Consider the following 25,384-nt stretch of genomic DNA (forward strand, 5'->3'; position numbering starts at 1 on the left):
TTAAAGATCAGGAGGGGAAAATATTTGCTATACTGCTAAGAAATGAGTCAGTGTTATTTAAGCCCACTGTTTAATTCAATGCCTTGATATATTTAGATCCTTTGTGACTTGAAAAGAAGATAGCCCCAAGAACAATGTAGATGTCATTTTGAATATTGCCTTCTCCAAGAATCTAATTAGATAAGAAATTTTTATATCAGCCAACCAATCAGACCAGTACCAGAATCTAACTGCTAGCCTCATTTAGTATGTTTGGTGAACTGTTTCTCTCAGAGCAGTTCAAAATCAGCTTTTGTAGAGAAGAGAAAGAGCTTAATATCTCTCAATCCAACTTTCTCTCTACCTCTTCCTCCCATACCTGCACTCACACCCACACCCACACTAAGTATTTTAAACCAAATATTTAAAGCCAATGGACTGATGAGTTGCCCTTGGTGTGAGTCATAGGACTAGTTCTAAATTATTAATGGCCATTGTAATTCCATTTGGTATTCTGTTTGATACAGTGAGTCAGCTATTGTGATGCCAACTTGTTTTTAGATGCAAAAAGGGGGGAAATTAACATCATTCTCAGCTGAGCAATATGGGATTGAATGTGATATAGGCCTTGTGCTTTTGATAAGGGCCGTATTTTATTCCCCAGAGATTATCAGAATGTGATTAATCCAGGATTACCAGGATTTGCTAATGTTACCATAAATGGAGACATTTTTGGCTATTTTTTTGGTGACAGTTTTGTAAATAAAAATTAAATGTCTCATTCACAGGTCATAGGAGGATCTGTTTTTGACCCAAATGGGATGTTGGGATATAGTGAGTTCCTTGACATTGGAGAAAGGTAGAACTGAGAGTTGGTTCAGGGCTATGCAGTATATATTTTTTGATTTTGTAGGAGTTTGACTAGAGTTTCCCAGCCCAAATTTAACTGAAAACTATGTAATCCAAGAATAATAAGACACAAGAGGGGCTAAATGTGAGCTAAAACTGTCATCTCTGAACAAAGTGAAAGGGAGTAAACCTATAAAAATCACAGTAAAAATTTGTTTGCTGATAGAAAAAATTTGATTATTAATAACCTGTCAGGCCCTTCTATTTCCTGATTTTCTATAACTTAATTCCAAACATTCAGGTCAAGTCACTGGCACTTGGATCCCACTAGAAAGTTCTAAACTGAATTCTGGGACCTCCCTACCCCCATTTCTGGTTTGTTAAAAATCTTTAAGAAAGCAGGCAAAGAAGTTGACTTCTTTCCCAGATCACAGGCTTTTGATTAGGTGGTGTTGATGCTAGGCAAATCCTAGATCTGTATGGACTGCTGAAATAATTGATAACTAGCATCGTTTAGGACACAGGTTAAGTGAGGGTTGATGTCAAGGACCCAGGGTTAAGGCAGTGAATCTAATGGAACTTCAGGCGGGGAAGGCCAGCACCATGGACAGCTCCCCCAAACTAGGCTGGGGATACAAAGGAGTCTATGGTTTAGCTTGGAAAAAATGCATTCAGGTCCTTGTTCCACTTCTTCCTAGCTAACAATCTGTACCATGGATAGGAAATTTAACTTATGCAACCCTCAGTTTTCTCATCTGTGACATGGGAATAATATGTGATCTATATAGTTCTTGTGATGCCCATATTAGATGACAAATTGCAAGTGAAAGTAGGTGTCAGCTATACAAATGAAAGATATTAATATTGTTTTTATTAACCTTACACTTTTAATAATTGACCTTTATTTACTGTGTTATGTTAATGAAAATTGCTGGATTCTTCTCAAGATTTCACACTACAGTTAAAAAACAAACAAACAAACAAACAAAAAAAAACAACTGGGGAAACCAGGATACTATAAGCAGGTATATACTTCATTGGTGAGAGAAGGGAACTAGAATTTACCATCTGTCTTGTAGGTTCAGACATAGGTTCTTATACTTGATACACTATTTAATTTTCATAACAACTCTGTGTACCTAGCAAAGAGTAGAGGAGTCTGTCCATGCCATGGCCATTCATCACAACACATTCCTTCTGTTACTTATGCTGGGGTGAAATGGGTGGCATCTGGTATGCAGGTCCTGAGTGGTGGTAGAATTCGTACTTTCAGTTTCTCCAATACTAGTCTCTTCTAGAGGTTTTCCTGATAGCAGAAAGCAGGAGTGAAGGAGAGAGAGACAGAGAGAGAGAGAGAGAGAGAGAGAGAAAGAAAGGAATACACTAAAGCTCCCAGCAAGGGGATATCGGGGCTTCCATTGCCAGGAGACAGAGCTATATATCCAAGGACTCCTTTAGAAGGAGATGAACCAAACTTACAAGATGACCCAGGTTGTTACTGAGATTGTTGTAGGTCTGGCCTTGGTGGTGGCCCTCTCTGCAGAGACCTTCAATCCAGCGGTTATTAAAGAAAATAAAAATTCATACTTCAGTATCTGTGTGTGATAACTTTAATACAGTGACATCTTTGTAAAAAGCATCTAACTACCTTTATAATTAGAATATTTTAAGAGCAACAGAAGTCTCGAGTCATTAGCACTTAATATTCCTGCCTTTGATGAAACTAAGGTATTTTTCTTGTGACCCATTCATAAATTTTTATTAGATTTAATTTAAATCTTTATTTCAGAACAAAATAGGATATTTAACTTTTTAATAAACATGAATTCTACATATGGAAAATGACCATTTGAATGCATAAATTAATGAATATAAAATGTATAATAATGGGAATTGATTGGGTAGCAAAGAAATACCCTTAACTTCTTTCTGTATGGTTTATCTCATGTTTATAAAGATATAGACAGCTACAGGAAGCTTTATAAGATTAGTATTCAAGCCCTTTCATCTGAAGATCAGCTGGGCTGATTTTTTTTTTCTTACCAGTTTGATAGATGCTTGTGATTATCTGTTCAATAGCCCATGGAGAAATAGATGGAAGAAGTAGCAATTTTCTACCTAGGTAGCATTTTAGATCCATTATCAGAGGGAAATGATAATTGTATGATGCTGTTGTCCCTCAGAACTTTCAAAAGGCAAATGTTAGTGATTAGGTAGTTATATAATGATGTATATAATAAAGAACACGGGTTGAAAGCAGAAGAAATAAGTTCAAATTCTTGTTTCAATACCTACTGGGTGCCTGATCTTTGGCAAATTGTTTAAACCTTCTGAGCCAGTTTCCTCCTATGAAAATAGGACTGTCCCCCATGTCAGAGAATGGCTGTAGGAAAAATAATATTAGATGATGTTTGTGAAAGTGCTTGAAACTGTTAACACACATTTTGAAAAGAAACTTTATTTATAATAATTCTCCTTTTTGCTTGTTTTCTTTAGAAAGTGAGTGAGAAGGTTGGAGGAGCTGAAGGAACCAAGCTGGACGATGACTTCAAAGAGATGGAGCGGGTAAGTCTTGACCCTTAGAGCTCCCTTTGACATAAAATTGTCTAGCATACTGAGAGGGGAAGGGCTCTTCTCTGGTACCTGAAAATGCATCTTGTTATTGTAAAATATACTCTCCTTTTAGTGTATATTTTAAAACAGAAGACGCAAAGTATTCTCTCTTCCCTTTGTACTGAGAACAAAGCTTCAGCAAAGGTGAAATGTCATAATGTACTTTCTTGGTGGATTTTATCATTAATTTTCCAAATAGGACAACATGAAGTTGTGCTTGAATGGGGGGTGGAGTGTGAAAAAAATAGGGGAAGGTGGAAAATGGTGTCCTGAGTGTCTGGGAGAGTTTGAGTCACTGCCTGGCCTTGGTGGACCTCTGGGCAGGGCCATGTGGTGGCAGCAGGTGTGGTGGACAGTACGCATGAAGGGACCTGTGGGCTTGGCCATGGTGCCCTTGAACTGCTTGACCCACAAGTGAGTTTATTGCTCTGAGTCTTATTTTTGTGTAAATGTAAAATGAGAATACTAATCCCTAGTTGGGGGACTTGTGTTAAGGATGAAAAATAAGGTAAATCATTTAGCGTTCTCTCTAAAAGATAGCTGATTCTCAGCAGGTGAGGGTGGAGGTGGCAAACAGAATAGCCCACTTCATTTCTCTTGTAACATCGCCGTATTTTCTCTTTGAGACAGTTCATAGCAAGTGATAATCTAGGCTTATGGTGAAGAGTGTGTGTTGCGTGTTGCAAAGAATTGTTTCTGGTGTTCAACTGATGGGTAAAGGATCTGGCAATACAAACCCTGTACTTGGACAGAGAGGATGTCAAAAGCCTATAGTACCTGGAAAACTGCATTTTTACTTAGGTCACATCAGTTCCAGTAGGCTGCCTCAGTTTTGCCATTTGTGGTCTTTGTGTGAAGAGCCAAACGAAGAAAGTTGCTCAGGTGCTTTGTGCTTTGTCTTTTTCAGTTCTTTCTTTTGAGTTCATTGATGAATTCAGCAAATTCTTATTTTGTGCTTCTATGAGCCAAGCATGTAGGATACAGCAGTGAACAGAATGAGCACGAATTATTAGAAATTAATGTTTCTGTAAAAGAAACAGCAAGTAAGAGAGAACAGGACCCATTTGAGTTCCTGGGGAAAAAAAAATGAGTTGCCAAGGGAGAGGGGTCTTATGAGATGAGATTGTGTAGTGTTAATGTAACTGATCATTCTGGCCGAGTTCTTGAGACAGATCTCACTGATAGCACAGGTACCCACTAGAAAGGAGATTTAATACAAGAGTCGTGAGGCCCAACCAGAAGTCTGGGAGTCCAGCCTGTTACACCTAGTACCTGATAGCTATTTGCCCCCACTGGGGCAATTAAAATCTGCATTGATCCTTATTTCTCATCTCTGGACAGTTCTCAGTACTGCCTGATGAACCAAAGCTAGAACTCTCTGGTGTTCATAGTTCTGGAAATGGTATTCTACCCCTTTGTTTTCTACAGCATCTGAGAACAGATACTGATACATTTGCCTAGAATGACTGGATTCCTCTATTCCCTGTAATATTGGGGTTCCTCACACCTCATAAGAAGCTGCCCTGTGGGTCTGTTAATTTGCACCAGCTTCTGTCTCCAGCCATTATTTCTTAATCTCCCCTTCCTTATCCTTTGATTCGTCCCTCTCCCCTCAGGAGAGAATTTATAACATCCTCCCTGGTCCCATGTTGTTAATGACAGATTAGTCAGGCATTGAGGAATTCAGAACCAAGGAGTCAGAATTTGAGTTGAGCTTTCAGCGTCTGCCAGGACTAAAGATAATAAGCTAGGTAGCTCATTGACTAAGCTAAGACAAACTTTCCATTTTTTAAATGGAACTAAAAAGAACAGGAAATTTAGAGAAAAGAGTAGAATTTATCACTGAGCAACTAATTAAGCCTTTGAATCTATGCCCATCTTGCAAACTAATTGAAATGAAAGAAGATCTTGTAAGTATTTTCCTTCAGGCAAAGACTCAAAGGCATCTCTGGGCTCAAAGGTAAGGTTTATTTCTCCTATTTCCTAGAAAATAATTAGTTTCTGAAGCTTTTGTCTCAAAAAAGATATTTTTTGCTGATTATTTGAGGAACACACCTTTGGTTTTATATTTGGGTTTATCTCTAAGTAAATTGAGAGATTTACATTTCAGAGCAGTGTGGAAGTTAATTTCATTTTACTACACATATTTGTTTGTTTTACCTATGGCTCTGTGCACATTTTACACTCTACCTATGCTCAATTTGCATTAAAGGTAAATATTTCTGTAACTGGAAAGCACATGCCTTGGATTTGGAATCTCAAATCTTTTCTGTCCTGTTAATTTATTAATGACTCACAAAAATATTTTAGCTCGGCGTTCCCAAGCCTGCAGAAGAATCACCTGTCCACAGTCAGTTTTGTGATCATCAGGCATTTTGGGTACAGAGACCTTTGTTCAGATGCATTCTCAGAGGTGCAATTAGGCAACAAAATGAAATAAATTAGAGGTTTGCATCAATCAGCACTAGTTGGAAAGAGAAGTGGGTATTCCTAGATGTTGTTTCTCTAATCAGCCACCCCAGCCACTCTCCTGCCAAGATGCAATAAAATCACACTTGGGTCTCTTAGCACTCATGGCTCCCAGAGCTGATTGGGTGGAACCCTGCAACTCTGTTGTCTCTGCAGGACCGCTGCCTATAGCCACTTCTTTCCTCCCCTTAAATACCTTGTCTAGAATTGTTTATGTTTTAGTTTAAAAAAATTTTTTTTCAACGGTTTTTATTTATTTTTGGGACAGAGAGAGACAGAGCATGAACGGGGGAGGGGCAGAGAGAGAGGGAGACACAGAATCGGAAACAGGCTCCAGGCTCTGAGCCATCAGCCCAGAGCCTGATGCGGGGCTCGAACTCACGGACCGCGAGATCGTGACCTGGCTGAAGTCGGACACTTAACCGACGGCGCCACCCAGGCACCCCTGTGTTTTAGTTTTAAATGGTATCTGTTGCTTACAAGATCTGTTAAATACAGACTAAAGTTCTTACTGTGGTATAGACATCTTGTAGATATGTTTATTGAGAAGCTGCAGATTTTTTGTCAAGAGGAAGTTCTAGAATTTGAGGATCTGTAATTCCTTCTTAAATCTCCATCTGTTGCTACAGTGATACTGTGGTTTCATAGGTGTGTGTGTGCGTGCGTGTGTGTCGTTATATTCATTCATATGGTATATCCGTAAATGCGTCCTCCTTGTACAAAGTGTTGTGGTGGGCATCAGGAATACAAAGATGATTAAGGCACAGTTCTTGCCATCAAGGGACTTCCAGTTTTGATGGAAGAAATGTGGCTTACAGGACATGGTGCTTGGCACCCTGTGGAGATTCCCATGGAAGACCTAGCTCAGGTTGGTTAGATTGGTGGAAGCTTCCTAGAGCAGAGGGTGCCTGAGCTAAATGCTACAATTTTCTCTTGCCCTGCATATAGGAGGAGTGTAGTGTCCCTTTTCTCAGCATGAAAAGTATCTTGGGAAATCTCTTTTCTTGAAACCAGAAGAGGTCATATGGTTGGAAATGTGGTTGTATACCACTTCAGTGAGAATGGAATTCTTAAGGGCTGCCTCCAATTTTAAGACAAGCAGGATGTTGGAGAAGAATGGGAAGAAAGCCGTTCCATGTGAAAGTGTGAAAGAGTGGGTTGTTGGCAGAGTGGGATGTGGGGAAAAGTCAGAAATGAATGTCCATGGTCATCATCTTCATACACTTAATTAGTCATTGGGTGGTAGAAATAGAGTTAATGAGTAGGAACTGTGAAGAGATAGAATCAGGCTCAATGTATGAAAGAACTTCTGGTTCTCAGAGCTGCTTAAAAAAAGGAAGCCATGGCTATAACTGAATTCCCCGTAATTGTCCATGTTTAAGCAGAGGCTAAAATCACCTTGTGAAGTGGTGTGAAGCACACTAGTCATCATCTCTTGAGTATTGTGGCAAGTAATTTGGAACTAATAACGTCACATTTAAATAATACCACTGGATTGAACTCTGGCGATTGATCTCAAATGAAGAAGGAAGGAGTAGAGTCTGGGCCAGCACACTAAGAGTAAAACATATGTGAGCACACCCTTTGGAGTCTGTCATGACTATGAATGTCTTTTTCATGGACGTGGTGGTAAAACAGAAGGTGTGGATGACTGTACTAAGACCCTCACTCACTGGTATACTTGTAAGATGGGTAAGAGCCCCAGACAAGATGAGCTCTAAAAACAGCTTTCTGGTGATCCTGAAATTCAGGGAAGTCAAGGTTCTTCTCAGCTGTGTGTTTACAATATACTTCCATGCTGATACTCATTAAAGGTAATGCCTGTGAAGATTAGCAAAAAAATACGTAGGGGAAATCTCAGCCTAATGCCTTGTTTATTTTTGTTTTTCAACACACTATTAATCAGGCTTTCCAAATACCAGATAACTGCTAGAAAGCAGAGCAATTTGGGAACAGGTACATTAATTCTTCTGAGCCAGTAGGGAACTATTAAAACATCCTTATTGGGCCAGCCTGTATCTTACTGCCAGACAAACTTTCCCAGGGTACTGATTCCATTATGTCTCTGTGACTTGCTTAATTAGGTGTCTCATTCAGGGTTCTCATTAAGTGGGTACGTGTGCATTCTTAAAAGGTTCATTTTCTTCAGTGATAGAAAAATTAAGATTTTCAAAAGATTTAGTGTTCATATGGCATGTAACTGTGAGTTACCCCATGTCCGAGTGGATGCTTAATTCATCTGTGTATTATTGATCACCAAACCTACACACTGTCCTGCTCCGTTTTAAGATCTTTTAATTTTTTTTCTTAAACTCTGCTCCTGCCTCCCTGTGACAGCATCTGGGATGATGGAGTATCTGACAGTATAAAGTCATATCTTTAATTCTTTTTTTTGCCCCACAAAGAATGCTGTATAGTTCGTGTGTGTTGCCAGCTAAGTTCAGGATGCAATGTCTACTTTTTCTCTAGTGGAAAAGGTAATATTCAGATGCCTCAGAACAAAATCATATTCTAGTCAATGTGGTGCCTTTTGGTTCTGTTGTGTCTTATCTCTAGAGGCTGGGGAAGCTGATGAAATGTTCGGCATCCATAGATTCACTGTGGCACACATTGGTGAAAATAGAACCTTAGCAAGGGATTGGCAGACTTCTTCTGTAAGCATATTAGGCTTTGTGGGTCAGAGAGCTTCTGTAGCCTCTGTTGAAACTTCTCATCTCCACTATTGAAGAGCAAAAGCAGTTATTGATGGTGCCTAAAAGGAATGAGCATAGCTGTGTTCCAGTCAAATTTATTTAAAGACACTGAAATTTGAATTTCATGTCGTTATTATGTGCAATGAAATGGTAGTCCCCTTTTGAATTTTCCCAATCATTTAAAAATATAAAAACATTATATTTCGGAAGATGGTGGCGTAGGAGGACGCTGGGCTCACCGCGCGTCCTGCTGATCACTTAGATTCCACCTACACCTGCCTAAATAACCCAGAAAACCACCAGAGGATTAGCAGAACGGAGTCGCCAGAGCCAAGCGCAGACGAGAGGCCCACGGAAGAGGGTAGGAAGGGCGGCGAGGCGGTGCGCGCTCCACGGACTGGCGGGAGGGAGCCGGGGCGGAGGGGCGGCTCGCCGGCCAAGCAGAGCCCCCAAGTCTGGCTTGCAAAAAGCGGAGGGGCCTGACGGACTGTGTTCCGACAGCAAGCGCGACTTAGCGGCTGGGAGGTCATAAGTTAACAGCTCTGCTCAGAAAGCGGGAAGGCTGGAGGACAAAGGGAAGGAAAGCTGCTGAGCCCCCGGATGACAGAGCTCAGTTTGGTGGGGAACAAAGGCGCTCGCCAGCGCCATCTTCCCCGCCCATCCCCCAGCCAAAATCCCAAAGAGAACCAGTTCCTGCCAGGGAACTTGCTCGCTCCGCGCAAACACCCAACTCTGCGCTTCTGCGGAGCCAAGCCTCCGGCAGCGGATTTGACTCCCTGCTGCTGCCACAGGGCCCCTCCTGAAGTGGATCACCTAAGGAGAAGCAAGCTAAGCCTGCCCCTCCTGCCCCTGTGCACCTTGCCTACCCACCCCAGCTAAGACGCCAGATCCCCAGCATCACAAGCCTGGCAGTGTGCAAGTAGCCCAGACAGGCCACCCCACCCCACAGTGAATCCCGCCCCTAGGAGAGGGGAAGAGAAAGCACCTACCAGTCTGACTGTGGCCCCAGCGGTGGGCTGGGGGCAGACATCAGGTCTGACTGCGGCTCCGCCCACCAACTCCAGTTATACACCACAGCACAGGGGAAGTGCCCTGCAGGTCCTCACCACGCCAGGGACTATCCAAAATGACCAAGCGGAAGAATTCCCCTCAGAAGAGTCTCCAGGAAATAACAACAGCTAATGAGCTGATCAAAAAGGATTTAAATAATATAACAGAAAGCGAATTTAGAATAATAGTCATAAAATTAATCGCTGGGCTTGAAAACAGTATAGCTGACAGCAGAGAATCTCTTGCTACAGAGATCAAGGGACTAAGGAACAGTCACGAGGAGCTGAAAAACGCTTTAAATGAAATGCATAACAAAATGGAAACCACCACAGCTCGGATTGAAGAGGCAGAGGAGAGAATAGGTGAACTAGAAGATAAAGTTATGGAAAAAGAGGAAGCTGAGAAAAAGAGAGATAAAAAAATCCAGGAGTATGAGGGGAAAATTAGAGAACTAAGTGATACACTAAAAAGAAATAATCTACGCATAATTGGTATCCCAGAGGAGGAAGAGAGAAGGAAAGGTGCTGAAGGGGTACTTGAAGAAATAATAGCTGAGAACTTCCCTGAAGTGGGGAAGGAAAAAGGCATTGAAATCCAAGAGGCACAGAGAACTCCCTTCAGACGTAACTTGAATCGATCCTCTGCACGACATATCATAGTGAAACTGGCAAAATACAAGGATAAAGAGAAAATTCTGAAAGCAGCAAGGGGTAAACGTGCCCTCACATATAAAGGGAGACCTATAAGACTCGTGACTGATCTCTCTTTTGAAACTTGGCAGGCCAGAAAGAGTTGGCACGAGATTTTCAGTGTGCTAGACAGAAAAAATATGCAGCCGAGAATCCTTTATCCAGCAAGCCTGTCATTTAGAATAGAAGGAGAGATAAAGGTCTTCCCAAACAAACAAAAACTGAAGGAATTTGTCACCACTAAACCAGCCCTACAAGAGATCCTAAGGGGGACCCTGTGAGACAAAGTATCAGAGACATCACTACAAGCATAAAACATACAGACATCACAATGACTCTAAACCCATATCTTTCTATAATAACACTGAATGTAAATGGATTAAATGCGCCAACCAAAAGACATAGGGTATCAGAATGGATAAAAAAACAAGACCCATCTATTTGCTGTCTACAAGAGACTCATTTTAGACCTGAGGACACCTTTCGATTGAGAGTGAGGGGATGGAGAACTATTTATCATGCTACTGGAAGCCAAAAGAAAGCTGGAGTAGCCATACTTATATCAGACAAACTAGACTTTCAATTAAAGGCTGTAACAAGAGATGAAGAAGGACATTATATAATAGTGACAGGGTCTATCCATCAGGAAGAGCTAACAATTATAAATGTCTATGCGCCGAATACCGGAGCGCCCAAATATATAAAACAATTACTCATAAACACAAGCAACCTTATTGATAAGAATGTGGTAATTGCAGGGGACTTTAACACCCCACTTACAGAAATGGATAGATCATCCAGACACACGGTCAATAAAGAAACAAGGGCCCTGAATGAGACATTGGATCAGATGGACTTGACAGATATATTTAGAACTCTGCATCCCAAAGCAACAGAATATACTTTCTTCTCGAGTGCACATGGAACATTCTCCAAGATAGATCATATACTGGGTCACAAAACAGCCCTTCATAAGTTTACAAGAATTGAAATCATACCATGCATACTTTCAGACCACAATGCTATGAAGCTTGAAATCAACCACAGAAAAAAGTCTGGAAAACCTCCAAAAGCATGGAGGTTAAAGAACACCCTACTAACGAATGAGTGGGTCAACCAGGCAATTCGAGAAGAAATTAAAAAATATATGGAAACAAACGAAAATGAAAATACAACAATCCAAATGCTTTGGGATGCAGTGAAGGCAGTCCTGAGAGGAAAATACATTGCAATCCAGGCCTATCTCAAGAAACAAGAAAAATCCCAAGTACAAAATCTAACAGCACACCTAAAGGAAATAGAAGCAGAACAGCAAAGGCAGCCTAAACCCAGCAGAAGAAGAGAAATAATAAAGATCAGAGCAGAAATAAACAATATAGAATCTAAAAAAACTGTAGAGCAGATCAACGAAACCAAGAATTGGTTTTTTGAAAAAATAAACAAAATTGACAAACCTCTAGCCAGGCTTCTCAAAAAGAAATGGGAGATGACCCAAATAGATAAAATCATGAATGAAAATGGAATTATTACAACCAATCCCTCAGAGATACAAACAATTATCAGGGAATACTATGAAAAATTATATGCCAACAAATTGGACAACCTGGAAGAAATGGACAAATTCCTGAACACCCACACTCTTCCAAAACTCAATCAGGAGGAAATAGAAAGCTTGAACAGACCCATAACCAGCGAAGAAATTGAATCGGTTATCAAAAATCTCCCAACAAATAAGAGTCCAGGACCAGATGGCTTCCCAGGGGAGTTCTACCAGACGTTTAAAGCAGAGATAATACCTATCCTTCTCAAGCTATTCCAAGAAATAGAAAGGGAAGGAAAACTTCCAGACTCATTCTATGAAGCCAGTATTACTTTGATTCCTAAACCAGACAGAGACCCAGTAAAAAAAAGAGAACTACAGGCCAATATCCCTGATGAATATGGATGCCAAAATTCTCAATAAGATACTAGCAAATCGAATTCAACGGCACATAAAAAGAATTATTCACCATGATCAAGTGGGATTCATTCCTGGGATGCAGGGCTGGTTCAACATTCGCAAATCAATCAACGTGATACATCACATTAACAAAAAAAAGAGAAAAACCATATGATCCTGTCAATCGATGCAGAAAAGGCCTTTGACAAAATCCAGTACCCTTTCTTAATAAAAACCCTTGAGAAAGTCGGGATAGAAGGAACATACTTAAAGATCATAAAAGCCATTTATGAAAAGCCCACAGCTAACATCATCCTCAACGGGGAAAAACTGAGAGCTTTTTCCCTGAGATCAGGAACACGACAGGGATGCCCACTCTCACCGCTGTTGTTTAACATAGTGCTGGAAGTTCTAGCATCAGCAATCAGACAACAAAAGGAAATCAAAGGCATCAAAATTGGCAAAGATGAAGTCAAGCTTTCGCTTTTTGCAGATGACATGATATTATACATGGAAAATCCGACAGACTCCACCAAAAGTCTGCTAGAACTGATACATGAATTCAGCAAAGTTGCAGGATACAAAATCAATGTACAGAAATCAGTTGCATTCTTATACACTAACAATGAAGCAACAGAAAGACAAATAAGGAAACTGATCCCATTCACAATTGCCCAAGAAGCATAAAATACCTAGGAATAAATCTAACCAAAGATGTAAAGGATCTGTATGCTGAAAACTATAGAAAGCTTATGAAGGTAATTGAAGAAGATTTAAAGAAATGGAAAGACATTCCCTGCTCATGGATTGGAAGAATAAATATTGTTAAAATGTCAATACTACCCAAAGCTATCTACACATTCAATGCAATCCCAATCAAAATTGCACGAGCATTCTTCTCGAAACTAGAACAAGCAATCCTAAAATTCATATGGAACCACAAAAGGCCCCGAATAGCCAAAGTAATTTTGAAGAAGAAGACCAAAGCAGGAGGCATCACAATCCCAGACTTTAGCCTCTACTACAAAGCTGTCATCATCAAGACAGCATGGTATTGGCACAAAAACAGACACATAGACCAATGGAATAGAATAGAAACCCCAGAACTAGACCCACAAACGTATGGCCAACTCATCTTTGACAAAGCAGGAAAGAACATCCAATGGAAAAAAAGACAGTCTCTTTAACAAATGGTGCTGGGAGAACTGGACAGCAACATGCAGAAGGTTGAAACTAGACCACTTTCTCACACCATTCACAAAAATAAACTCAAAATGGATCAAGGACCTGAATGTGAGACAGGAAACCATCAAAACCTTAGAGGAGAAAGCAGGAAAAGACCTCTCTGACCTCAGCCGTAGCAATCTCTTACTCGACACATCCCCAAAGGCAAGGGAATTAAAAGCAAAAGTGAATTACTGGGACCTTATGAAGATAAAAAGCTTCTGCACAGCAAAGGAAACAACCAACAAAACTAAAAGGCAACCAACGGAATGGGAAAAGATATTTGCAAATGACATATCGGACAAAGGGCTAGTATCCAAAATCTATAAAGAGCTCACCAAACTCCACACCCGAAAAGCAAGTAACCCAGTGAAGAAATGGGCAGAAAACATGAATAGACACTTCTCTAAAGAAGACATCCGGATGGCCAACAGGCACATGAAAAGATGTTCAGCGTCGCTCCTTATCAGGGAAATACAAATCAAAACCACACTCAGATATCACCTCACGCCAGTCAGAGTGGCCAAAATGAACAAATCAGGAGACTATAGATGCTGGAGAGGATGTGGAGAAACGGGAACCCTCTTGCACTGTTGGTGGGAATTCAAATTGGTGCAGCTGCTCTGGAAAGCAGTGTGGAGGTTCCTCAGAAAATTAAAAATAGACCTACCCTATGACCCAGCAATAGCACTGCTAGGAATTTATCCAAGGGACACAGGAGTACTGATGCATAGGGGCACTTGGACCCCAATGTTCATAGCAGCACTCTCAACAATAGCCAAATTATGGAAAGAGTCTAAATGTCCATCAACTGATGAATGGATAAAGAAATTGTGGTTTATATACACTATGGAATACTACGTGGCAATGAGAAAAAATGAAATATGGCCTTTTGTAGCAACGTGGATGGAACTGGAGAGTGTGATGCTAAGTGAAATAAGCCATACAGAGAAAGACAGATACCATATGGTTTCACTCTTATGTGGATCCTGAGAAACTTAACAGGAACCCATGGGGGAGGGGAAGGAAAAAAAAAAGAGGTTAGAGTGGGAGAGAGCCAAAGCATAAGAGACTGTTGAGAACTGAGAGCAAACTGAGGGTTGATGGGGGGTGGGAGGGAGGAGAGGGTGGGTGATGGGTATTGAGGAGGGCACCTTTTGGGATGAGCACTGGGTGTTGTATGGAAACCAATTTGACAATAAATTTCATAAAAAAAAATTACATTATATTTCTCATTAGGTACAACTTTATTTAAAGATATTTAAAGATAAAATATTAAAGATATTTAATATTTAAAAAAAATAAAAAAAAATAAAAATATAAAAACAGCTAGTGACCCAGATTTGGCCCACTGGCCATAGTTTGCCAACTCTTGCTTTTCTTGATGAAGAAAAATGTTATAGTGAGTACAGCAGGTTAAGAGAGCTATTTTTCTCCCTACCCAAAGTTGTAAATCACAAGACTAGATCGTGGAGGGAGAACCTTCTGATTCTAAAGTATGAGTGTTGCTAAAATCCTGGTATTGAGAAAATTGAGGAAAAATGACCAGAAGAATATATGTCTATGCTTTTACCTTCAGAAAAAAACTTACATTGAGTTTTTATGTCCTGAAAACATGCCTATTTTTATACATATTTACAGTTTCACCTCTAAACAGCCTTCCCTAATGACTCCCTACCACCATCCAGACAAAGTTAGTTAAAGAAATGCTCAGGAGCTCACAGGAATGGAAGTTGTAATTTAGGATGCATCAAAACTTTTTTTCAGGTAATCGAAAAATTTGGGGGTTGAGGAAATCTTTAACTGTATAAGTTCAGAGCTAAACTGTTGTCCTCAAATGGGAATGAGCCCTTGAAAGGTATGATAAATTAAGTGGAAATCTTAGTACATATTAATGATATCGGGCCTGTTAATAAGAGAATATGTGCTTGGACAAATCCAGTTTAAGTGTATATATATAGCTTCCTAGCAAGTACCTAATAAGTCATACTCAAGGTTCTCATAGAGTACTGACCCCTCAGCCTTTCTATGACCACCAAAACACAGCATCAGAAAGACTCTGAGACATTCTTAGCAATGACACAAATGGAAAGAAGCTAGAATTTGGTCAGCCTCCTACCTGCAGATGGCCATTAGTCTGTTTAGTTCCTCCGTCAGTCTTTCTTAGAAAATCTCTGACCCATGACCTTTGAACTACTTTTCTTTCCGTCATAGCTATAATGGGTCTGTGACCTCAGATAGTTTATTTCCGTTTTCCGAGTTCAGACTTGCACGTTTAAAACATCAAGGCTTTGTATTAGATGCTCTTGTAGTCTCTGTTCTTTATCAAATGACATCTGTCAGAGTAAAATCAAGAGCAAGAGCTAGTGAATGAATTTGCTGATAAGCTGTTCTCTGAGATATTTCTTGTGAACGCTGTATATAAGTAAATCTATTGGATGAAGTTGTTTTCAGAAGTGGATTTCAAGTGAATTTTGTTTTATCATCTGATCAAATGGGTTTGGCTAGAGCTTGTTTTATGGTGATATATAGCTTAGGTAACTAAAAGTGTTGAAGGAATCTGCCTTGTTGGGCAGAAAAAGTCTATAACGATCTCAGGGTGGTATGGACTCCTTTGTGGAAGTTCCCTGTCAAACCACAGGGAACACTGGATAGTTTTTATTCCTACTTCCCTTTGAAGATTGATTTCCACACTGGGAACCAAACTTAATACTCGAATATTGGCATCGCTGTTCTGTGTCTCCCCTGAGACCACTGGCATTTGCCAAGCTAGTGGCTCTATTAATAGAGCCTGAGTAGTTGAGCTGTGTATTTAAAGAGCTGTGTATTTAAAGAAAGGGGGTCCCATACCCCAAATCAGAACCATTTTTCACACCTTCCTTGCTGACCACTCTGTGGACCACTCCAAATATGCACTTCTGGTATCCAGCCTCTGTAGAGAAGCCTGTGTAACTCAGGGCTTGTAGCCAAATAGCTCAGTGTGGGAGAGCCTCCCTTTTGCAGATGCCCAGGGTAGAATAGTTCTTGTGAATGAAGTCTCCACAGACTTTGACGACTTAAAAAAAAACAACACCACCAAAAAACCCCCCAGAAGATGGGATGGCAGGTGTTTCCCTCCTGCTCCTGTGTTGTTGGCCACTACTAGATAGATCCCCAGCCCCATCTGGGGGATGTTATAAAGAGGCTTGCAGCTCTGACTTCATTTGGGAGATGTTTCTGTTCCTTGCCCTTCTGTGGGGAGCTTATTCCTGCAAAAAGTTACAGTGTGGTACTTAAGAACACTATCTCTAGAGCCATAGTTGGGTAAGTTTGTTAACCTCTCTGTATCTATTTCACAGGGTTTCTTAGAATTAAATTGTAAAGGTATTTAAAATTCTTAGAATGATTTCTGACAAGTAGAAAATACTTTATGATGATGCTGGGCATAATTATGATTGAGGGCAGATATGGGGGAAAGTTAGAAGTGGTTAGCATCCTAGTAGCAGATGACTTCAGAATATCAAATGGTCAGTTCCTCTGGTTCACTCTCTTAGACACCTTGAACTTTAGAATTGTTTCCTCCCATCATAGCCACACAGGATCTTTGGATACACATTTGGCATCCAATTCCCTTATCCCTATCATGTAGTCTTTAGGAGATCTGTGTTTTCCTCCTGTCATGAATGTAACCTGGACTTTTAGCATGTTTGTTGTGCACACAACCCTTAATTCACTTCCATGACATCGAGTACATAGTGGTTGATTGGTATTCTGCTAATACTGCCAGTACTTCCACATTTGGCCATGCAAGTCCTGTACTGCACAACTCCAGGGAACCCCTGCCTACTATAGTACTAAACACTACTTGGTACATGGTCAAACTTAAGGCATATTCCTAACTCAAGTCAACCAGAAGGACATGGTACATGTCCTATGAGACAGGCATCTCTTAAATAGGAGTGCTTCTTGAGGTAATTTTATCCCATGATAACCCCACAAGAAAAGTGTTTTCCTCTGTTAATCACAATAATAGGAAACTCCTTACACACACAACAATATGACTGCCATAGAATAGGAAATTATTAAGTATTGAAAAACCAAACTGAAAGATAAAATCTTCTGATGGTTTATGGTTTGGTTTCTGATTATGAAAGATACTTAACCCATCCATAAAAGGCTGATTTTATATGCAGTTGTATAGTATGTTACTCAAAAATTTCTTGGAATTGACAGAGGAGCTCTTGAACTCCAGTTAAAACATAACAGTAAAATCCCCATGGGCTTAATTGATATCTGCAATTCTACCATCAAAAATTTCTTTCACTCCTATCTATATCATTTATCCCACACACGTACCTTGGATAGGAGGATGCATTTGTTTTTGTCAGTAATGTACCCTGTAGAGTGAGTGAGTGGACCACCCATGTTGATAAGGAAAGCATTTTATTGGGAAACGTGGAGTGGATCCACACAGACTCTTCATGTAGGGAGGAGGGCCCAACAGAGAGAGGACATGCTGACCTGCTGAATGCAAATGCTGACCATTCAAAATTTTGCAGATAGAGACTGTAGGATTGGGATTTTTATTTGGAATGAAACAAAAATTCAAGGATTGATTAGAAGTGTTTGCTCAAAAGTTTTATATACTTAGGATATCCTCAGAAGTTAAATAAAAATGTTCTATCTCGTACTTGAATAAACAGAGTTGATACTGCATTTTTCTTTCTTTCAGCCCCCAAACCTGTCACCATGCCTGGCCTACTGTAGACATCCTGTAAATGCCTCTGGAACAAAATATGATTCGTGATCTCCACCTTTTCTTTTTCTTTCTTTTTCTTTCTTTTTTTTTTTTTTTTTACCTTTGTAACTTTTATTTACATTTATTTTATGCTGAATTGATTATTGGGCCATATGTGTTTGTTTCTTTAGTTTTTTTCCCTGAGCTGTGTGTGTGTGTGTGTGTGTGTGTGTGTGTGTGTGTGTGTACGCACACCTGTGCACATGCAACGTCCTCTTCTGGTTTAGGAATAGTTTGCTCTTTTTAGTAAGAGTTATCTCACTGCAGCAGAGTGAGCTCATGTAGGGGTTAATCTGACTATGAGCTCTATAAAGTGAATATAAAGATTTTAACCTCTTGATTTGCATGATTTTTGGGGGGTTTCTGGGTCAAGTTAAGAGTAGACCATTTTCAGAGATTACCTCAGGCCACTTAGGGGAAGAGGAAGCCATCTCCACCTTATTTTGCCAGAAGATAGTGAAGTATATTTTGAAACAAATTTTAGGAAATTCCAGGTTCCTCTTTGAATAAACAGGGTTTCCACATCTTGATGGAGCTGAGCTGAGTGCAAAGCCATTCTTCCTACTGGAGCGTCTCCAGCCCCTCACTGTCCACTGCAGGACTGGTTCTGTTGCTGCACCAGTGGTTGTAGATCTACTCAAGCAAGAGCTAAGGTGCTAAAGTGAATAATTCTTGTGACTTAGAATATTTATTTTCTTATTTCAGAAAGTGGATGTCACCAGCAGGGCTGTGATGGAAATAATGACTAAAACAATTGAATACCTTCAACCCAATCCAGGTAAGGGACCACTTTATATATTCAGGGTATCCCTCCAGGTAACTTGTAGTTTCTCTTTAATAGACATTTAAGTTTGGTGTGCTTCTACTTTCTCAGCCCACCTTTCTGGAGGGCTTGGTATATGGCACTTTGAGGAGGGAGGACTTTTTAAGGCTCACACTGAGGTAACTGAAGGAGTCTGTCATATTTTATCTGACTCTAGGATATTTAGCAAATGGTATAGCATGGACAGCTTGGAAGCCACATCATGTCAGGGTAGCCACAAGCTGTTAGTAACCAAACTTAAATTTGCAAGGGACGGTAAGAAAAAACGGGATAATTTTAAGATATGATACAGCTATTCCTATAAGGTGTGAAAGAGTAAAAAATTTTTGTGAAATACAGAGGGTTTCTTTCATACAGCATCACTAAAGTTTTTGGAGGGTTGTTCCTAATTCCAGTTCTTCTCCCAGTACATTGCAGGTCAGCATTTGTTTCTGCCAACTTGTTACACTCTCAGAGAAGGAAGTTTTAATAGAGATAATGGATCTACCCCTTGAAAAGAGAACCAGGCAGAACTGGGCAGTGTCTATAGGCACAAGGTATAACAAAGCAAAACAGCCACTGTCATCAACCTCCTCACTACTCTTCCTGACATCAGTTCCTAACTTAGAACTGATAGAAGCTTGAAGCAAGGCTGGATGTATTTATGTGAAAAGTATGAATATTTAGAAAACTGCTGCTTTCTTTTGGGACTAGTTTCTTTGGGAGTTTCAGGCTGGGAGACCAGTGTATTTGGTGGTCCTAGGGAAGATGGTCTAGATACTGTGTCAGCCCTAGTGTGTTTGGATACAGAGCATTGGTGGGCAAGAGATGAAAAAAGGAGGTGTGGGGTAAGAGTGGGCAAGTGCAATAGTAAGTGCTGACCATCTCTACTGCCTCCTGCTGCTGACTGAGCTCTCATTCAACCTTTATTTACCTGTGACAGCACAGCTGCTGTTTCAAAAGATGAACACATTCTTGATTTTTTTTTCTTCTTAAAATACATCAGAGATGGGAATATATACGGAAGGAAAATACAGAAGGAAATACAGTATCCTGTAGGGTCGAGGAATTTAACTGATTGCGAACCAAATGGTTAGCAAATAAGGCAAAGAATAGCAAAAAATGAAGTTTCTAAGTTTTACCAAAGCCTTCTTTATGACCATTATATTGTGCAGAGATGCAAGGATCTCTCAGATATTCATTTATGCCAGAGTATTCCTGTCACAACCGTGACAGGTCAGGATCTGAAGAGAGCTAGCTGCTCCACCTGCCTCACCATAAGGTATCAGTGCATAAGGGCAAGAAGTTTGAGTCTTCATCTTGGCACAGAACTTTTGAAGTACTCTCTGATCTCCTGGGATTTACACATGACTTGTGCTGGTAACTCAGTGTGGGGCTAAGATAATGATAGGGTAAGGGAGGGAGAATATACTGTTCATTGCGCATTAATGCATTTGTAAGACAGTGCTAATTATTTACAGTGTCAACTCTACAAGTAACCATTTTTTTTTCTGATTGTAAAAATAAAGCACAGGTGAACAATTCATAGTTATGGAAAAGAGACTAAAAATCCATTGTAACATAAATCTGTAGTGTAAGCCCATCAGTGTTCCTGAGTATAATGGAACTCTGTTGTAGGTGGGTACAGTGTGTTGAATGGTATGCCCCCTCAAAATTCAAGGCCACCCAGAATCTCAGAATATAAGCCTGTTCGAAAATAGGGTCTTTTCATATGTTACTTAGTGATCTTGAGGTGAACTCATTCTGGAGTCAGAGTGGGCCCTACATAAAATGACTCGTGTCTTTATAAGAAAACACAGAGACATGGGAAAGAAAGCCAGTATGGAGACCAAGATTGGAGTGGTGTGGCCACAAACCAAGGAATTCCAGGAGCTACCAGAAGGTGGAAGAGGCAAGGAAAGGATTCTCCCAGAGAGCCTGGGAGGTGTCCCGCAGACACCTTGATTTCAGGCTTCTGGCCTCTTGAACCGTGAGAGAGTCAATTCAGTGTGTTGACTCACACAGTGTGTGGCAAGTTGTTATGCTAGCATAATAGAAAACTAATACAGTAGGCTAGCCTTATTTTCTGCAGGAAAAAACAAGGGCCCAAGAATTTAAGAAACTTTACCAAAGTCCCACACTTAGAAGAGGATGGAGGCAGAATTGGAACCCAGGTCGGAGTGAGTACAATAGAAATTCAGAAAGGAGGCAAATTATGGGATTGAGACTCATTTTAATAAAGAAGATTACAGGAGGAAGTAATGGGAAAGATAAGGATTTTTAAAAATGACATTTTTAGTAAAATGTTGAATGTGCTGATGAACTGTCAACATGTTTTATGGCCATTTGAAATTTGAATAGACATTTGGCACCAAGAAGAACAATGAAGGCCATCACCGGAAAATCCCAGTTTGGTTTTAGAAAAGGAGTTATTGGGATGCCTGGGTGGCTCAGTCAGATAAGCATCCAACTCTTGATTTCTGCTCAGGTCATGAGCTCATGGTTCAGGAGTTTAAGCCTCTGTTCAGGCTCTATGCTGACAGTGTGGAACCTGCTTGGGATTCTGTGCCCCCCCCCCCCCCCCCCAACCCCCCCAACTTGTGTGCTTGCTCGCTCGCTCGCTCTCTCTCTCAAAAATAAACTTAAAAAAAAAAAAAAAGCAGTTAATTTATGGGCAGGCCACAGAAGTGTCACCCAGAGGAGTTGAGAACAAAACACAATTTCATATAGTTATTCTATAGAATTTAGACAATCTGTATTTAATTGTTCTATGATAGATATGATTTACTTCCTCCCTGAATCTCTCACCCTAAGAGCAGACACTTGGCTGAAGCACTTTTGAAAAGTACATTAGTTCGCTATTCAAGTGTCCTTGACAAAGGTATGTAGTAGTCTAGCAAACACACAGGCACCCAGTCATTAGGTACAGAAGAGTAGAGAGAATATTCTCAACTCATATAGTTTGGTAAATACTTTGACCACTCAGCCTCTCAGTGATCCTAGGAGCTGGGTCAACCAATATGTATCACTAGAGGCTGGTCCTGAATAAGCAAGATCGAGCTTGGGTCAGGGCAGAGACTGATGACAACCAACAGATTTACATGGACAGGCTGGTAGATTCAGTGGAAATTCATGCTTTGAAGGTACTTTGAGAATATCTTCCATCAGATTAATATTCTGAGATATGTTCTGGCTTTCAGATCTTGTGGGTTGTGGAGCATACACATCTTTAATATTTGTAAAACCCAGTTCGTATTGAAATGATGACCAAAGAGAATTTGATTAATTTTCATGAATCTATTAATTTGCTCTACACTGTGTTTACCCATTTCTGGAGTGAGATTTTTAAAAGGTACTTGCGATCACATAATTACTTTGCATAAAACCCTTCAATGGGTTTTCATTGCTTTTAGGACTAAGTTTAAAATTTCTAATTTGACTTAAAGGTCCCTCCCTGCATGGTCAGTTGGCCCTTTCTCCTCCACCTTGCAGGTAAATAGTACCCTCGGATCCAGGATAAAGGTCATTTAAAAGCCTTCCTTGACCCCTGGACTAGTTAGGTTCCCTTGTCAACTTCCCTGTCACGATTCCAGCTGCTTTTCCCTGGTGGCACATGCCATACTTACTATAGATGTGTGTGATGTGTGTACTTTTGTTTGTCTTCCTCTGTAAGGGCAGGACTGTGCCTGTCTTATCTCCACATCCCCAGCCCCCAGCCCCCAGCTCAGTTCCAGACAGCAGTGGCACTAGGGTATTTGAAAAAATAAATTATGAAACACAGTTGACAATCATTGGCTAATGTGATAAAACTGCTGTAATATAAAGAGAAGGAAAAGCTCTTCCTTTTCCCTCAACCATCGGCTCTACCTGTGTTACTAACACTTAGCAGATGCATTTATTTTTATGCAAAGGCCAACTTTAGATGCATTAGGGGTAGAAACAGGACCAAGATTGGGCCCCTGCCCTCTGATACTTCACAGCCTAATAGCATAAGATACATACACCCTGAGGAGAGCAGTCTAGAGGGCTTCACAGATAATTCCTTCTGGAAATCCCAGCTAACTGATGCAGTTAGGAAGGGTGAAAGGGGTCATAGGTCTGCAGGTCTTCCTGCAGTGTTGTATCACGGATTGTGAAATATTCTGAAAGGAACAGCGTAAACCAATACAAATTTGCGAGGCTGCTTAGGTAAGAAATAATTCGAACATGAAAAGTACTGCAGCAGTTGTGAGCCCTTATATTCTTATGGCATCTAAGAGCAAAATCATGGGAGAATACAGATCAGTTTTCCTATATGAGTAGTCTAATGCCTTGTGGAGAAAAAAGTACTAAATCAGCATTGTCAAAAAGAAATAAGATGCAAGCCACATGTGCAATTCTGAATTTTCTAGTAGCCACGTTAAATAACCCAACATACCCAAAATTTAACAAATATTTAAACTATTGACAAATTTTATATTTTTTTGTTCTTGTGCTAAGTTTTGAAATTCGGTGTATATTTCATATGTACAACACATCTCAGTTTGGACTAGTTACATTTCAAATGATCAATAGCCTCATGTGGCCAGTGGTTCCCATAATGGACAGCTCTAGATAATTTACCATTCAAGCTATTTATTCTGTTTTGATGTATGTTTGATATTTAGCTCCTTGGCTTACGTACATTGGTGGTTATGTTTTCAATAAGAGAAATGGACTCTGGATTTTAGGCCATGATATCTTTAATTTTTTTTAACCTTCTGCAAATGTGTTACATGGCACTATACTGGAGATCTTCCCCTGAAATAGAATGAGAGACACGGCCAGATGTGGCTGTGTTTCCTTCCCAGCCTTAGCTTAGTGATAGTGACAGAGACTTTTTCAGTTTGCACTAAGAAGTTGTTCTGACCCTGAGAAGTTGCATAATCCTATGCAAACTTCCAAGATTCATAGATAAAAAGCAGTTTGAACATGAAGAACACTGTGCACAGTCAAGGTTTGGTTCTCTACAGAAATGCGCTTCCCTTGAAGGCCTACATGGTTTAGCTTTCTCCAGCATGCCTCACATTGGGGTGTTAAATCGGGGTCATTTGGTGTCTATTCAGAATTTAATTTTAAATCTCATTTGAGGAATATTGCCTGTGGAAGTAGAAGTTAGCTATATTAATTTTAAATATCTCATTAATTCCTGGAAAGATATTACACCAAGACTGTTACACTTCTTTCCCACAGGCTCCTTCCAAAGATGAAAACACACTGATCATAAGATATTTGGTGACAGTGGGACTGAAAATCAATACATATATTGTTTGACATCTATGTATTCAAATTTGTGGCTCCACAACATACTGAAATTGCTGTGCTTCTTGGAGGGCAGGTCCTGAGTTGTATTCATCTTGTTTTGCAGGGCTCTTAGCATCGTGCCTGGTTCATTGTTTGCCCTCAATATGTCTTCCGATTAGATGCACAAATAAATGTATCTATTTTTATCTTAAAGAATGGGGATAATACCTACTGAGCCTGGTAACCAGAGCATTTCCTTTTCTAGGTCCTGACACTGAAAAGTAATGGAAATGCATAAAGGACAGATTACAAAAGGAATTGTGAGGAAAATATTGCCAAACTTGAAAGGAGTAGGATCTTTCAAGGGTGGAAAACAAGCTGGGTGATATGTGGTATAATTCATACACTGTTTGTACTGAAAAGGCTAGAGGGTTTTCCTAGTTTCGCTGCATCTTTGGGAAAAATATTGAAAATTAATAGGTTCCTAATATATTTGAAGCACCTTAATAATTTTTAAGTCAGCTGGCACTGGTAGATGAATGATCTTCATTTTCTGTGTCTCTAAGGATTGCTAAAGCCAGACCTTATTTATTTATTTATTTATTTATTTATTTATTTATTTATTTATTTTTAATTTTTTTTTCAACATTTTTTATTTATTTTTGGGACAGAGAGAGACAGAGCATGAACGGGGGAGGGGCAGAGAGAGAGGGAGACACAGAATCGGAAACAGGCTCCAGGCTCCGAGCCATCCGCCCAGAGCCTGACGCGGGGCTCGAACTCACGAACCGCGAGATCCTGACCTGGCTGAAGTCGGACGCTTAACCGACTGCGCCACCCGGGCGCCCCAGCCAGACCTTATTTAAAATATACTTAATCATAACAGATATTAGGCATTTAAAATATGCATATATATAGAAAATTAAGCTAATGGAGTCTCAGTTTAATAGCCCTGAGCATTTTGAGGCAAGTCTGCGCGCCCTGCGTTGAGCATCCGCGGTGTTGAAGGCCTGCCGAGTTACCGGCGCCTCGCCAAGG

General features: G+C 40.2%; 1 protein-coding gene across 1 annotated transcript in view; it reads left to right on the forward strand.

Annotated features, from left to right (window-relative positions):
* SH3GL2 (SH3 domain containing GRB2 like 2, endophilin A1) overlaps positions 1–25,384 on the forward strand; it is a 221,202-nt gene that overhangs the window by 156,654 nt on the left and 39,164 nt on the right. Inside the window, exons 2-3 of the mRNA XM_040481335.1 lie at positions 3,325–3,393; positions 18,988–19,060. Of these exons, the coding sequence (XP_040337269.1) occupies positions 3,325–3,393; positions 18,988–19,060 (142 nt within the window). The remainder of the gene's footprint in view (positions 1–3,324; positions 3,394–18,987; positions 19,061–25,384) is intronic.

The sequence above is a fragment of the Herpailurus yagouaroundi genome, unplaced genomic scaffold (genome assembly GCF_014898765.1).
Source record: "Herpailurus yagouaroundi ecotype Mexico unplaced genomic scaffold, PumYag 160, whole genome shotgun sequence".
Classification (NCBI taxonomy): domain Eukaryota; kingdom Metazoa; phylum Chordata; class Mammalia; order Carnivora; family Felidae; genus Herpailurus; species Herpailurus yagouaroundi.